Source organism: Populus euphratica, unplaced genomic scaffold (genome assembly GCF_000495115.2).
Source record: "Populus euphratica unplaced genomic scaffold, PopEup_1.0 scaffold533.1, whole genome shotgun sequence".
NCBI classification, from domain to species: Eukaryota; Viridiplantae; Streptophyta; class Magnoliopsida; order Malpighiales; family Salicaceae; genus Populus; species Populus euphratica.
The window spans coordinates 89,446-105,129 of NW_011500171.1; the positions used below are offsets into that span (position 1 = coordinate 89,446).

The window sequence follows — 15,684 nt, forward strand, 5'->3', positions numbered from 1 at the left end:
CGAATAGTGTTCCAGTTTGGGTTGAACTAATATTTCTTTTATAAATTTGGCCTTCTCTTTGTCTTTTAAATTTCAGTACTTAAACTCATTAATCAATCTTTTTATTTATGTGATAGGCCTACATTTAAAATGAATATTTATCATAAATTAAAGATATCTTATAATATCAAACTTGTTATTATAAAACATGTTTTAGTTAAGGAGTTATTGATACTTCAAGTGTAAAATGATGATATAAAACTTTAATAAAAATGTATTTTTAAGTATTAATCTTCTATGAAAAAACTAACATGAAGGTTTTGTAATTGATCTTTAGATTTGTGATCACTTAATCATCTTATATAAAAAAATATTATATTTTGATCCTTTTACATGTTATCTTAATCGAGGTAATAAAGAGGCAGACATTGGGTATAACATGAACTATATTAAAGGTACTTGAGTTATCAAGAGATAATTCATCACTCTTAGTGAATTATAAAAAAAATATTTTATTTGTTATCAAATAATATTTACTAAAAAGTTCTTTGATAAGGTGGAATGAAATTTGAAAAGAGTTTTAAATTTTATTCAAATGATTATTGACATTGATGTAAAAAACAAACATTATTTAATATGAAAAAAATATTTCATGCTTGATTGTTAAATCAGAATATTATTGACAAAATGATATTAATTAAATTGAGAAAACGGTTACTGAAAGGTTAAGTGAAACCATTAATGACTTTTCTAATATTTTAGGAATCATAACATGTTATTAAATGATGTACCTGATTTTCAAATATAAATTAATTAATTATTGAATTGATAATAAATTAAATTACTTAATTCTATTTAATTATAATTATAATTTATATTTGGAACAATATATTAGGAACATATTAAAAATCATTAGTCAGAAATTAAACTATAATGATTTAATTACATGTGACTTAATTAAAATATATTTTAGAAATTAAGAACTAGAATATAATTAATACATGGATTATATTTCGAGACTTAGAAAAATCAAGGATTTGATTGAGTTAATTTCTAAAATTACCCTGAATTAATACATGGATATTATTTAAGGGACAAATTGATATTTTGTTAATTTAAAGGGCTTTTTAAATTTTTTTATTTTGTTAATTTAAAGGGCTTTTTAAAAAAAATTTATAAATAGTAAGCTACACCTTTTATTTTCATGCAGTTATCTATTAGACATAAAAACTATGTAAATTATAAAGCAGAGAGCTGGTACTCTAAGTATAGCAATCTCTCTCTCCTAAATAAAAATTTAAGAGATTTATCACTATTAATTTGTTTGAATTATCATTAGAAACCGAATAATTGGATAACTTGTGATATGCAACAACTAAACCTTTAAAGAATTATATATTCAAAGTTAAAGAAAATCAAATTTTCAGATAATAAAATCTCTAAACTAATCTAAATTTGTTTAACAGGTTCTAAATAAACTAATCTAAATTTGTTTAACAGGTTTTAAAAACTCTTGAATAATTTTGTTTTATTATTTTTTCTGCGTGTGTGAGATTAGAGAACCCAACAAAGAAATTCATTTTTAGTATTTAATTAAGATCATTATAATTCTTACTAATATTTCTTCTTATTGCCATTAATTTTCATTCAATAAACCATTTTATTGTCAAAAAAATGTAGTTTTGATTAAAAAATATATTTTTTCTCCAAAATTTTAATCATTAATCAATATCCTTCTTTTTATAATTATTTATCTTAATTGTTATATAATTAAATATAAAAATAGATGTTCAAAAGTGCTCCCAGAATTATTGCTAGTTTTTCTTAAAGGTATTTGCATAAATTATTATGTTTTGTAATACAATGCATGTTATTTTTGTAATAATAATTTTTAATTAAAAATATATTAAAATAATATTTTTTTAATTTTTAATATCGAGACATTAGAATTATAAAAAAATATATAAAAACATCGAATTAATAATTTTTTATATAAAAAAATTTTAAAAATCAAATTAAACCAAACCGTTAGCCTCTGGTATGAAAAATAAGAGAAGTCAACTCTATAATTTTTTTTGTTAATTAAAAAAAAATGTGAAGAAATAGGAGACGTTTGATAGATACTAGGGGATGGAAATGAATGTGTCTAGGCTATGATCCAATTTATAGGAATAGACCAAACACGCATCAATCTAACCTAATTTTTAGAAATGAAAATTTTTATTTAAAATAAATTTTTTAAATTTTTAAATTTTTTTAATATATTGATATTAAAAATAAACTATTTTTATACATTTTCAAATAAATAAATATTTTAGAAAATAATCTTTATCATATTTTTTTAAATAACATTTTCTCTTAATATTTTAGAAAATAATCTTTATCATATATTTTTTTTAAATAACATTTTCTCGTGATTGTTATTTGTACATGATGTTGATACGTGGAATTATATTTAACATTCATGATTTTGGGCTATAAAGATTATTATTCTGCCTCTCGGTCAATGCCCTTTTCTCTGTTGAACTTTCTCTAGTCTTTTTTATTTTTATTTTTATTTAAAAAAATAACAATAAAAAAAGGAGACAAAATCCTTAAAAAAACTTAAATGATAGAGGGGCGAAACCTGCCCTTAATTTACAAGGTTGGACAGTTATGGCTTCTTTGACCCGGCTAGCTCAACTGGTGCTCAAGGAATATTTCATACTAGTCCCTAAACTATATTGATTTCTTAACTAACTCCCTCAAATACTAATTTTATCAATTAAGTCCCTAGCGATCTGCATTTCCACAGTCGAGTCTTTACTTACACGTCATGTTAAATAGTGCACATGTTATTCAAGTTTTCTAACGAATTCTATTCCTCCTAGAAAAGATTCTATTTTTCTCCATTTATCTTGTGCGCGCAATACAAAGATTATATTTTTTTAATTTATTTTTATAACTTTTTTTATTTTTTTATTTTTAGTTAGGTTCGAGTTTTTTTAAAAATAACTAAATTAAATTTTAAAAAGAAAACCAAAACAAAATTAAAATCGATTTAAATCAACCAATTTTGATTTTGATTTTTAGGACAAAAACTAATACAAACCAGTTTGGCTTAATTTTTTTAGTTTGGCTCGGTTTTGGTTTTGTTTTTTTCTATGTGGCTAAATTTTTTTGGTTTGGCTCGATTTGGCTGAGTTTTTCGGTTTGGGTTTGGTTCAGTTTTTCAGTTTCAGGGTTATAAAATCAAAACTAAACTGGTTGGTTTTTTAAAATTTTAATCTATTTTTTTACAGTTTGATTTTTACAATTATTTTTTTCTAATTTTCTTAATTTAATCAATTTTTTTAATTTTTTTATTCATCCATGTTCTAAAAAAAAATTTGATAGTTTTTTAATCAGTTTTTTAATTTTTTTACTCATCTATGTTCTAAAAAAAAAATTGATAGTTATGTACTTATTACTTGTGCAAATTAAGGTTAGTCCAATATGAGAATAACACTGTATCATCTTCAATATTTTAATAAAATTAGTAGCTCTAGGATCCAATCAAGAAACTATATATCATTGAGGGATTGAAATGAGGTTTTCCTTCTTAATTTCTAGTTGCAAATAGCCAAATACTAAACTCTATATTTGTTCATTTTCCTTCATTTGTAATGTTAGCATGCTACTATTTTATTTTTGGTATTATATGTTAAAATTAAATATAAATCTCAGTAATATTAAAATATATTATCCAAACTCATAAAAATATTACTTCATTTAAAACTAACTTGTTTTTGGTTAAGATTTATATGGTATCTAAATTATTGTTATCAAATCTAATATAATTTTATAAATCAATTTAAGACCCAACTTTATTATTATTTTATATGAGTCGAGTGTTAAAAAAATTAAATTGAATTTACGTAATAAGATTTAGGGTGTGTTTAGAAATTTAATAATAGTTATTTTTTGAAATAATTTTTACTTAGAAATATATTAAAATAATATTTTTTATTTTTTAAAATTATTTTTGATATTATTATATTAAAATGATATAAAGATATAAAAAATTTAAAATTTAGGGACGTAAAAGAATAATTAAAGTTGGAAGAAAGGAAAGGAAATTTCATTCGAACATGTAATGCATTCCAAGTGGGTAAGTGACACATGTTGTCTTTGACCAAGACTAACCCCCTCGCCCTCCAGACCGTAGATCATTGAATATAACACACACACTGTCTCAGCAAACTCTTCTCTTATTGTCAATCCAACTCTCCATTTTTTTCCCCTGTTTTTGGCTTACCCACTCCACACGAGCCATCTCTCACACCAAACACACTGAAAATCAACTCCCCATCTTGCTAAAAAGTAAAAACTTCCCATCTTGGACCTCAAAACTAGAGATTGTAGGGATTTGGGTTTGGGTCAACGGGTTGGGTTCTTGAACTATTACAAAGTCAAGGTAGTGTAAAGAAATGAAATAATTTGGGGTTCAACAAAGAAAGAAAAAGGGATGTGGGAGATCTGGAGCTCGGCTTTCTTTTTGCTGTTTCATTTGGTGTTAAGGGTATCCGGTAATGCAGAAGGTATGCCTTTCTTTTCTTGTCTTGTTGTTTGTTGTAGTATATATATATTTTGGAAAAATAATAACATGGTTTTGTGTTGGCAAGACAGGCGATGCCCTGAACGCATTAAAGACGAATTTAGCTGATCCGGGTAATGTTCTTCAGAGTTGGGATCCTACTCTTGTCAATCCCTGCACCTGGTTTCATGTTACATGCAATAGTGAAAATAGCGTCACGCGTGTGTAAGTTTGTTTATGGAGTTAAGATAGTGTTAAATTTAGTTGATGATGGCGGCAATTATTGCTGTTAGTGTAACAAAATGCTAATTTTACTTTCAGTGATCTTGGAAATGCAAATCTATCTGGTCCACTGGTTACACAACTTGGTAACCTACCGAATTTGCAATACTTGTAAGTCTTCTTTGTTTGATTGGTTCGATTGTTCATAAGTGGAGTGTGTAGAAGTATGGTTCACCTCATTGATTGTGCACAAGTAGCGTGTATAGTATGACTGGTTATGTTGTGCCTATCAAAATTGAACAGAGAGAGGAAAAGGAGTCAGCAAATACCCATACTGATTTTCCATCACCATTGAGCCCACTTTGCGCAATTTCTGCCTGAAAACAAGCTATCTAAATCTACTTGAATGTCTTGATTCTAGACATGATCCTACTGATTGGTGTCTGAATACCAAGGCTTTAAAGGGGCAAATCGTAGACTCTCTGCACGCAGTTTTGCATATCTATAATTTAGAAACCTTCTAACATTAGTTATATACATGTGGGATTTTTTTCTAACACAAATTCCTAGTGGCAATTGATAGACGAGTTACATCACCTGGAATTGAAATTTTTTATTTTTTAAAACAGGCTTTTGTTGAAACCCTGTCCTGGTTTTGTTTTGTCATTGAATCACAATTAGTAATGAAGTTCTTTTGACAGGGAACTTTACAGCAATAACATAAGTGGAAAAATTCCAGATGAGCTTGGGAATCTGACAAACTTGGTGAGCTTGGATCTTTACTTGAACAAGTTAAGCGGCCAGATTCCAAAGACGTTGGGCCAGCTTCAGAAACTCCGTTTCTTGTATGTAACCATGCCTTCCATCCAATATTTCTGTAAAGCTTGGAACTAGTTTGCTCAGTCTTTTATATTTTCATGGAAGTTTGCTGTGCGTGTACTGGCTGTAGGCCTTACATGGTTGTTCTTTATGTGGCAATGTGAAATGAAGATAAATATTTTTCTGTCTTTTATCATAAAAGTTTCCTTCACTTGCATAATTTCACTGAAGAAGAGACAAGGGTTGAAGTAATGCATATGCTGACAGTAATTGTTCGCACAGTTTTTTATGACAATGGTAGTAACAAATGGATACACATGTTTATGTTTTGGATGTACACTTTACGTGCTTGTTCTTTTTGTGCCAATACGGGATGTAGATTATTTTGTTTTGCTACTTTTACCACTATGAGTTTCCTGCCACTTACACAATTTCACTAAAGAAGAGACGGGGCAAAGTAATGGATATCTGCACGTGGCATTTTCTTCTGATAAATCTGATTAGACATTTTGTTTATAAGCAAGACATACCCTGACAATTTGTACTTTGGGTGATAGTAAGTGCCATCTAAAAATCTGGCTTTCTACATCTAGTAGCAGCATAAAGTTTATTCTGTATTTTTCCTGGCTGTTTTGTTTAAATATTGTTTTTGCGTTGTCAATGTCATTGAGATTCAGAACATGACTTTTCTGTTCTGTCAAATAGGCGTCTCAACAACAACACCTTGTCGGGAACAATTCCTATGAATTTAACTACGGTTACCTCCTTGCAAGTCCTGTGAGTATTATTTTTCTGATGAAAATATTTTCATTATCATGAAGAGGTGTGTCCTTAATTTCCCCAGGCACCAAATATTGCTCAAATGAAAACATATTGCTATTTGTGCAGGGATCTTTCTAACAATGAACTAACAGGAGATATTCCTACCAATGGCTCATTCTCTTTATTCACACCTATAAGGTTTGTTGCAAGTAATTCTATTTTTTAGTGTCATTTTGGTGGTTGTAGATGACACAGTACCTGCATTACTAACCTCCGCATTTGTTTGCAGTTTTAACGGTAATAAACTTAATCCGCTTCCAGCTTCTCCGCCACCTTCTCTTACTCCACCATCGGGTGCTTCTAATGGTCAGTTACAATGTCAACTTTTTATTTACTTATTTAACCAAAAGAGGGAAGGGGTTGAGAGGGGTTAAGATAAGTGCCTCAGTCCGGGGCTGGATTTTGAATCTTAGCAGGTCTCTTTCATTTGAAAATGTTTGCTGTTCTGGGTATTCCCGAAGCATGTTAAAGTCTTGAAATATCATTTGCAATAGGGAATAGTGCCATTGGAGCTATTGCTGGAGGAGTTGCTGCTGGTGCTGCTCTGCTGTTTGCTGGCCCTGCAATTGTACTTGCTTATTGGCGTCGTAGAAAACCACAGGACCATTTCTTTGATGTACCTGGTCAGTTTTTTTTTTTGAAAGAGAGGTCTTATTTAATCATAGCTGAAATTTCACCTGTTCAGAATGTGTTTTCACTTCCTTTACAATTATGTGCAGCTGAAGAGGACCCAGAAGTTCATCTTGGACAGCTTAAAAGGTTTTCTCTGCGTGAGCTACAAGTTGCAACTGACAATTTTAGTCACAAAAACATTTTGGGCAGAGGTGGATTTGGAAAGGTTTATAAAGGACGTTTAGCTGATGGTTCTCTAGCAGCTGTTAAAAGACTGAAAGAGGAGCGCACCCAGGGAGGGGAACTGCAGTTTCAGACAGAAGTTGAGATGATCAGCATGGCTGTGCATCGAAACTTGCTTCGTCTACGAGGATTTTGCATGACTCCAACTGAGCGGTTGCTTGTTTATCCTTATATGGTTAATGGAAGTGTAGCATCATGTTTAAGAGGTATTGCTACCAGCAACTTTGTTCACTATTTTTGTCTCTTTTTGTTATGTAATTTATAAGTGATTCCTTATTCTTTCCCCTTAAGGTAGTTTTAAATTTTTCCTATAATTTTGTGATATCATGTCCAAATTCTGTTTGACCAAGGTTTTCAATCTTTAATCTTAACAATAGTTTATTTTCAAGTCCAATTTGAACAGAAACTCAATTCTCCAATTGCAATTCCTAATTTTGCATTTTGGTCCCCCTGTTTAATGCCCCTTCAGTCTCCTCTTCAGTCCGCAGGGATTTTGTGTTTCTTCGGTATACATTCCATGGTATTAAAAAAAAATGCTTGAGAGACCATCTCAAAAAAGTTTGAATATGCAACCCTCATTTGTACCCAGAAGTTCTTAATTACTATTTAGCAGCGATAAAACAGAGAGAATATAAAGAATGGACATAATTATTTTATCATCCTGTGTGCTATATATTGTGGTTCTTTGTTTCTATTGATAAGATTCTCCTTTTTGTCCCAAAAGAAAAAAAGAAAAATAAACACCAATTCTATGTGTTATATATATAACATTTAGTATTGTGAAAGAAAAGAAGTTGGCAAAAATTTTAGAAGTTTGTATTCTGGCTCTATTTTAGCAAATTATTAAGCTTTCTAATAACTCTAAGGCTGGTTTTACTAATTATCTTTTGTTCTATTTCAAACTGATGCATTATTGCAGAGCGTCCAGAATCACAACCCCCTCTTGATTGGCCAAAAAGGAAGCGAATTGCATTAGGATCTGCCCGAGGGCTGGCTTATTTGCATGATCATTGTGATCCAAAGATTATTCACCGTGATGTGAAAGCTGCAAATATATTGTTAGATGAGGAATTTGAAGCAGTTGTTGGAGATTTTGGGTTGGCAAAACTCATGGATTACAAAGATACTCATGTTACTACTGCAGTTCGTGGTACAATAGGGCATATAGCACCTGAGTACCTATCAACAGGAAAGTCATCAGAGAAGACTGATGTTTTTGGGTATGGAGTCATGCTTCTTGAACTTATTACTGGACAAAGGGCTTTTGATCTTGCTCGGCTTGCAAACGATGATGATGTGATGTTACTTGATTGGGTATGTAGTCACTTCATTCCCTCCTGTGTTATATTAAAAGTTTGATGACATCAAAAGGTAGTGAATGTTCTAGGATTGTTCATCATTTGTTGGGATTTCCATTATTGCTGCATGTGGTCAAGGAAAATGTGATGCAGGTGATAAAAGGATCAAATTTGTGTTTTTTAATAATTTTAGAATGCAGCTGGAAAATCGTTCAGGTCTAGGTCAGGAAGGCTTGTTCTACACAGGGTTTAGCCTCTCTCATTACATAATTATAATTGAGAAACTATAATCACTATGACACTAGGCTAATTCTACATTTGTAGGTTTTATTTCTCTTTAGTATATATTTTAGTAGTCCTAAAGTTATTTCTATTCTAAACAAGAATAGTTTTGTTGGTGGTTTAGGAGTCTAATCCCTTGTTGGATTAGGAAAGGACCTTGTTAAGTCAATTAAGTATCATGCTTGTAATGCTCTATCTTCAAAATCAGTTTAGGACTGAAATTCCAGCAAATTCGCTTTTGATTGTGTGATGCAATCCTCTTAGGTGTGACTTCTAAAAACCCTTGGTGTGAAGCTTAGGTTTTTCTTCCTCAAGTGACTCCCAGAATCATACCCTACACCATCTACAATTTCCAGCAAACAAACACCATCAAACTAGATTTAAAACACTCACTAATAATCCCCAAACAACCTGCTTTCCTAACTTAACCAACTCTACAACAATTACTCATCAAAGCTTCAGCCTACATACCTTTGAAAGAGTCTCTACAAACAATATCAGAACAGCCACCTGAGCTGTACAATGTCAGTATGAAGAAATCAAATTAAAGTGAATCAGTATATATTTGCACAAATAGGATGCGTTTGCTTTGTTCTATAGTATATCAAATGGTTTCTAGCTGTAAATGATCCCTTCACATTTGGCATAATTGACTCAGTTTGCAACTACCATGACTTTTATGAAGTTAAAAGTTTGTCAGTGCAATGTCTATTTGTAATCTCTTCAAAGGAGGGAGGTAGGTAGGTAATGGGCTCAAGTATCAGCTTGGGGCAACGGAAGCAGTGCCTGAGGGGGGAATAGATTACTAATCTCAAAATTTAAAGGGAGAAATTGGATTTAATAGCAATTGGAATTAGAAGTCCATTTTTTCGTTCTTGTTGGGATGAAATTCATTGAGATTGAAGGAAAAAAGGCTGTAACAAGGAAACATTTGGTTTGGTGAAAAAAAGTTTGTCTTACACTTGTATATTAGTCAGTGTTACTCTAGCAGTCTTGTTTACTGTCATTACTGAGTAGTTGGGCTTCCAGCTCTACATAAGAATGGACTTAGGTGATTGTTTTTAGTTGCCGTGGAAGCTTATTTCCAGCCTAAGAGTAACTGTGTGCTAATTAAAGAAACTTTTGTATATGCTAATTGTTGGTGATTTAGACAAAAATGTACTGGTTATGGGAGATGGATTGGTACTTGGAACAGAAATTTGCACAGGTTAGGAAGCACCCTTTTGGCCTTCGTATTGGACATGCTTTCATAGGATGATATCTGGTGCTAAAAAGAGGTGCATTTTGCTTTTGGTAGTTTCTGGGCTGGGTGGCTGGTAGCAGCTAGCTGTGCATGTTTGTTTGGGTATTCTATTTGTACATGTTTGCCCGAGTACTTTCATGTGCGTTGATTGTTTGCGGGGCTTGCGAAAGAGGTGTTAAAATATCTACCTCCTAGCATTGTCATTCACGCGTTAGCAGTCATTTACATTTCCATGTTTGCTATTTAGGTTGCCCAATCATCAAAGAAAGTGGCTTCCTTTGTGTCTAACTTCATTTCTGAAACTTCAGGTGAAGGGACTTCTAAAAGATAAGAAGTTGGAGATGCTGGTTGATGCTGATCTGCAGGGAATTTACATTGATGACGAGGTTGAGCAACTGATCCAAGTTGCTCTACTGTGTACACAAAGCTCCCCAATGGAACGACCCAAGATGTCAGAGGTGGTCAGAATGCTGGAAGGGGATGGATTGGCGGAGAGATGGGAGGAATGGCAGAAAGAGGAGATTTTCCGCCAAGAGTTTAACCACAATCACCACCCAAACACTAATTGGATCGTAGACTCCTCATCCCACATCCCTCCAGATGAATTGTCTGGACCCAGATGATCCTCCCTTTTTAAGGGCACCATGGAAGTCTCTTGAAGAGCTATTGTGTTTGAAAGTGATATCAACCATTGTGCATAAACTGTTTTTTCCATTTACCTTTCCTTTCCTTTCTTTTCAATGTCTAGTTTTATATCATATATTGAAGTTTCTCGCTGCTGTAATTTCTATAGGGAGATGTGAAAGTTAAGGTGCCATCATCAAACACGGCAGGAAGGGGCCATGGAAGCACCCATATCACTTTGAAGTATTATAGAGATTTAGTGAAGATTGTTACAGGAATAAATAGAATCATATTTTTCTTCTCCACTCAGGGCAACAACACAGCATTATCCATCAAGACAAGGCACTCTTCTTTCTCACCATCTGTAGAGTAAAAAATAAAATGGACATGTCTGGTGAAAAGATTTACTTAACAGTGATAATCATCAAACAATGAGAGGAAGAAACTATATGATAAACAACACAAGTGTTTTAGACACCATAAAAAAATCTTTATTTAAATGGGAAGGAAGAAAATAATGAAAGAAATAAGAAATAAAAAAAAAAGGAATATCGATTTTATCACTAAAAAATTTTCTACATCAATTTTATCTTTAAACTCTATAAATCCTCAATAAAAACTTTCGGTACATTTTTTTTTTGTAAATTTTCATCCATATCTCCATTTATATTGTAATTTAATTTAAAGAAATAACAACATTATTAAGGAAACTTAACGTGTTTCATTGAATAATATTAATAAATAAGAAATCAAAACAATTTAGATTATTTGTTTTGTTATATTGCAAGTTAGATTATTTTTTTATATAAATATATATATAAATGTTAATTGTAAATTCAAACAATATTTTTTTTAAATATTGATACGATGATATATTAAATGATATTTGTTTTGAAATATTGGGATAACAACTTAATAGATTTACTTGAGTTAACATGTTAAATTTTTTACCTTAATCATGAGATTGTGATAACTTTATAAAAAACAAATCAAAATAAATTATGAAAGCAAATTCTTAATCAATCTAATGTTAAAAGATAAAATTTAAAAAAAAATTAAATTAAAAAACAAAAAAATAGGTTAGCCTATCAAATTAGCAACTTAGATCATAAGATCAGGATAACCTCATGGAAAAAAAAAAATTTTAAAAAAAAATAAATTAAAAAAAAAAATAGGTCAGCCTGTCAAATTAGCAACTTAATCATGAGATCAGGATAACCTCATGGAAAAAAAAAAATCAAACCCAATTTACAATCAATTCAATGTTGAATAATGAAATCCAAAACAAGTAATTAAAAAAAAATACAAGTCAACCTAGGCTAACTTTTTAAGCTTAGGAATCAGGTTATAAGATCGAAATAACTTTATAAAATCAAATAAAAAAATTACAAATCTTTATTTACAATATATTCAATTTTCAAGGTTGTAATCAAGAGAAAAACCAAAAAACTAAATTCATGAGATTATGATAACTCTATACAAAACAAATATAAATCTCAATTTTCAAATAATTTAATATTGATGGATGAGATTAAAAAAACTAAATTAAAAAAATATTTTGTAAAGCCCCACATAAACTTAGGACTAAAAGTAATGAAACCTTGAAGAGTAATTAAAATTTAGAATGAAAATAAATAAATAGATGGTGAAATTAATAATAAAGGTGATGAGTAATGAATGAGATGATCTCCGTAAATAAATTTAAAACTGTAGTTTAAATGATAATTTGAATTGGTTTGGATCCTTTAGACTAGAATTGTGTTAAATGAATTAATGTGTAGTTTTTTTTAGTGGGAATTGTGAGGGAAAAATTGAATAAAGAAATCCATGAATTATCTATGCCTAAGGTTCATGAAGGGAAAATATTGGAATCTTCTAGAGTAATTATTTTAGTTGTGTTTGACCATTTAATTGGTTTTGGGATGAAAATGAAGTGATGCCATGTATGTTAGATTGTTAAATGAATTTTGTTTAAGATGAACCTTGATAGGAAAATTGAAAGAAAAACCAAAGGGTAAAGTAAAGCTAGTTTCGGCCTAACATGGAAAAAAAAGAAAAAAAGAAAAGAGAAATGGCAATAAAATGAGCTTATAGTGTGTTAAATGCTTTCATGAAGTTAAAACGAATTTGTTAAAATTAATGGTAATAGATAATTTACAAGGAAAACTTAAGAACATTAAATATGTAGTTTCAGCCATATTTGGAAAATAATGAGAAATGAGGTTTTGGGTGATTCAATGCCTTGAAACATTTCTTTTTAAAAAAAGAAAAAACTTGAATTGAAACATGTTAAAAGGATTTTTAAATAAGAGAATGAGAGTATATATTTGCAAAATTATATGTTAGCTTTGGAATAAAATGAATGATAAAAAAAAAAAAGGATATAAGTCATCATAATAAGCAAAAGTGTGCTAACTATTAACATTACATAATGATATAACATGTGTAAAAGAGTTTTGGTCAAATAGATTAATATACCATATAAAAAGAGTATTTTTAGGTATGGAATTTGGCTAAATTAGGTGCATGTATGTTAATTATTGTGTTTAATTTCATGATTATGCATTAATAGATTATTATACCTAAAGTAAATAATAGAATTAGGGTTTTATAGATGATACGAACAATGAAAAGTATGGATGTTTATTGAGCCTTGTGAACTTGATTGTTGTTAATTTATATATATACATATTAAACAAGAACTAAGATAAGGTTCCTTCGTTAATTTTATGTGTTTTGTAATAGCTTATAATCCTATTGATACAGGAGATATTATTGGAGTTGGGTAACATGCTAGTAGATCAAGAACTACACACTCTACAAGTAAGTATTTGTCACCTCATTCTATTTAAAAAATTTATACTTTCTTTAGCCTTGTTTTATTAATGTACATTAGTACAAATTGTGTTGGAAATAGAAATGTCATGAATTAACTTGTATGAGGCAAATATTGTATGACTTGATTTAAATAGAAGTTGAGAATCTACTGTAAAGGAATTCTCAATTCTAATCAAATATAATTTACCTATTCATTTAAAAACTAATAATATTTATGAACACATGGATGTGTGATACTTAGTATATCATAATGAGGTAGATAAGGAATTGAATATTGATGTTGATTAATAATGTTGACGGATATAAAGGATGTCTAATACTAAGTATATCATAATAATGGTAGCTAAAGAAATGACCGATAATATTGATAGATATAAAGAATGTCTGATACTTGGTATACCATAATAGCAATAGCTAAAAAAATAAATATCAATATTGGTTAATAATGTTGACAAACATGAAAATGTATGATATTTAATACACTGTAATGGTAATGGCTAAGAAAATAAATATTAATGTTAACAAACATATAGGATGTTTGATACTTACTATACTTTAATGACAGTAAATGAAGAAATAAATATTAATGTTGATCAATAATGTTAACAGACATACAAGATGTTTGATAATTAAAATACTATAATGGTGGTAGCTAAAGAGATGGTTATCGATATTTATTGATGAACTTCATAGGCATGACAGAAAAAAAAAATGTGTTCTAATACTCAGTGACCATGTTCATAGTGACTAAGAAGATGCGTCAAAGGCTTATTATTTCGCATGGATGATTACCGGCATGAAAAATAGATGTCTTATTCATCTATATTAACAACAATTAAGGGGATAGGTGTAGGGTTTGTCAGAGTTATTGACAACCGAAATGAGTATCATTGATCATGATAATTTAAAGTTGTACTCAATAACCAAAAGATATAACCAGTTATGCAAAATTAATAATTCAAATTATTAGGATAGAGAAAACAAAAGAATAAATCATGGATATGTGTATATAATATATTCTACATTCTTGATCCATATTTAATTCAATGAAACATTTCCAAGTTGTATTATATGATTTTTATGATTTTATTAGTAAAGGATAAATAAAAATAATAATAATTTTTTTAGTTTTACTTATTAATAAAAAATTTCAGTATAGATCATAAAATTAAAACTTACAAAATAAACTTTTTAATTGGTTTAAATCAAAACAATAATAAATATTGAAATAAAATTTTAGGTTTAATTTCTTAGACTAACAAAAATTCTCATACAAACTAATTAACAAACTAACAAAAATTTTCTCATACTATTCAAATGTAACCTAATTCATTAAAAACAAATAACCATGAAAAAAATGAATTTTAATATCATGTTATAATTCTTTTTGTCTTCATTTTTTTAATAAATTAGGTAAAGGTTTGAATTTCTCAAATGAGAATATTTTCTCAATTTGCATAGAAATATCTACAGGGAAGTATTTAAATTTATAGTCACATTGATGACTAAACCTAAAATATAAAAACATGTTGAACTAATTCCCCTAAAACTTTATACCATTTATTAAAATTTAATAATGCTTGGGAAAAAAAATCAAAATGTCCTATTAATATTTTTCATATTAAAAAATTCCTTGTTGCAGGATATATAACGTACTAGTATCTTGCCACGCTTTATTAAACTATATATTAACAGTTTTAATTACTTTCCGACACATTGTTTCAAATTTAATGTTTATTGAATTCAAATGCTTAATGGTTAAAATTACATTGAATTTATAAAAAGTTTGAAGATTTATACTACCTTGGTTGATTTTAAAGCTTGAATTTCAATTAGAAATATACTAGTTAAAGTCTCATCTTAGTTGCTCAAATTAACAAGTTTAAAGAAAATATAAATAATTGATAAAAATATAATTTAATTAAAAAATTTAAAATAATTTTTTTTATATATAAAACATTTCATAAATTATTTCAAATAAAATAAATAACAATCAAAAGAATAAAGACTAAATTTAATAGATAAATAATTTCAATAAAAAAAATGAAAAAGAAAATAATAATTATAAAAATGAGAACCAAAGTTAATATAAAAATTAAATTTTAAGAGATGAAATTGAAAAATAAATATTCAAAATAATATATATA

At 29.1% G+C, this 15,684-nt stretch overlaps 1 protein-coding gene across 2 annotated transcripts; it reads left to right on the top strand.

The window, feature by feature from the left end:
• The first annotated feature begins 4,176 nt into the window (after positions 1-4,176).
• On the top strand, positions 4,177-11,004 carry LOC105111343 (BRASSINOSTEROID INSENSITIVE 1-associated receptor kinase 1-like). 2 transcript variants are annotated; one of them, XM_011006667.1, is made up of 11 exons: positions 4,177-4,538; positions 4,623-4,759; positions 4,856-4,927; positions 5,458-5,601; positions 6,281-6,352; positions 6,464-6,535; positions 6,627-6,703; positions 6,892-7,020; positions 7,117-7,458; positions 8,172-8,566; positions 10,384-11,004. In XM_011006667.1, the coding sequence occupies exons 1-11, from the start codon at positions 4,530-4,532 to the stop codon at positions 10,696-10,698; spliced, it is 1,764 nt and encodes a 587-aa protein (XP_011004969.1). In that variant the 5' UTR covers positions 4,177-4,529; the 3' UTR covers positions 10,699-11,004. The 2 variants fall into 2 exon arrangements, with proteins under 2 accessions (XP_011004969.1, XP_011004968.1); XM_011006666.1 differs by having other exon boundaries at positions 4,627-4,759.
• The last annotated feature ends 4,680 nt before the right edge of the window (positions 11,005-15,684 follow it).

Excerpts from the sequence above, each read along its gene's own strand:
- LOC105111343 (XM_011006666.1), top strand. The coding sequence starts at position 4,466 with ATGTGGGAGATCTGGAGCTCGGCTTTCTTTTTGCTGTTTCATTTGGTG. Across the intron at positions 6,704-6,891 it reads ACCATCGGGTGCTTCTAATG|GGAATAGTGCCATTGGAGCT; the intron begins GTCAGTTACAAT and ends CATTTGCAATAG. Across the intron at positions 7,021-7,116 it reads CCATTTCTTTGATGTACCTG|CTGAAGAGGACCCAGAAGTT; the intron begins GTCAGTTTTTTT and ends AATTATGTGCAG.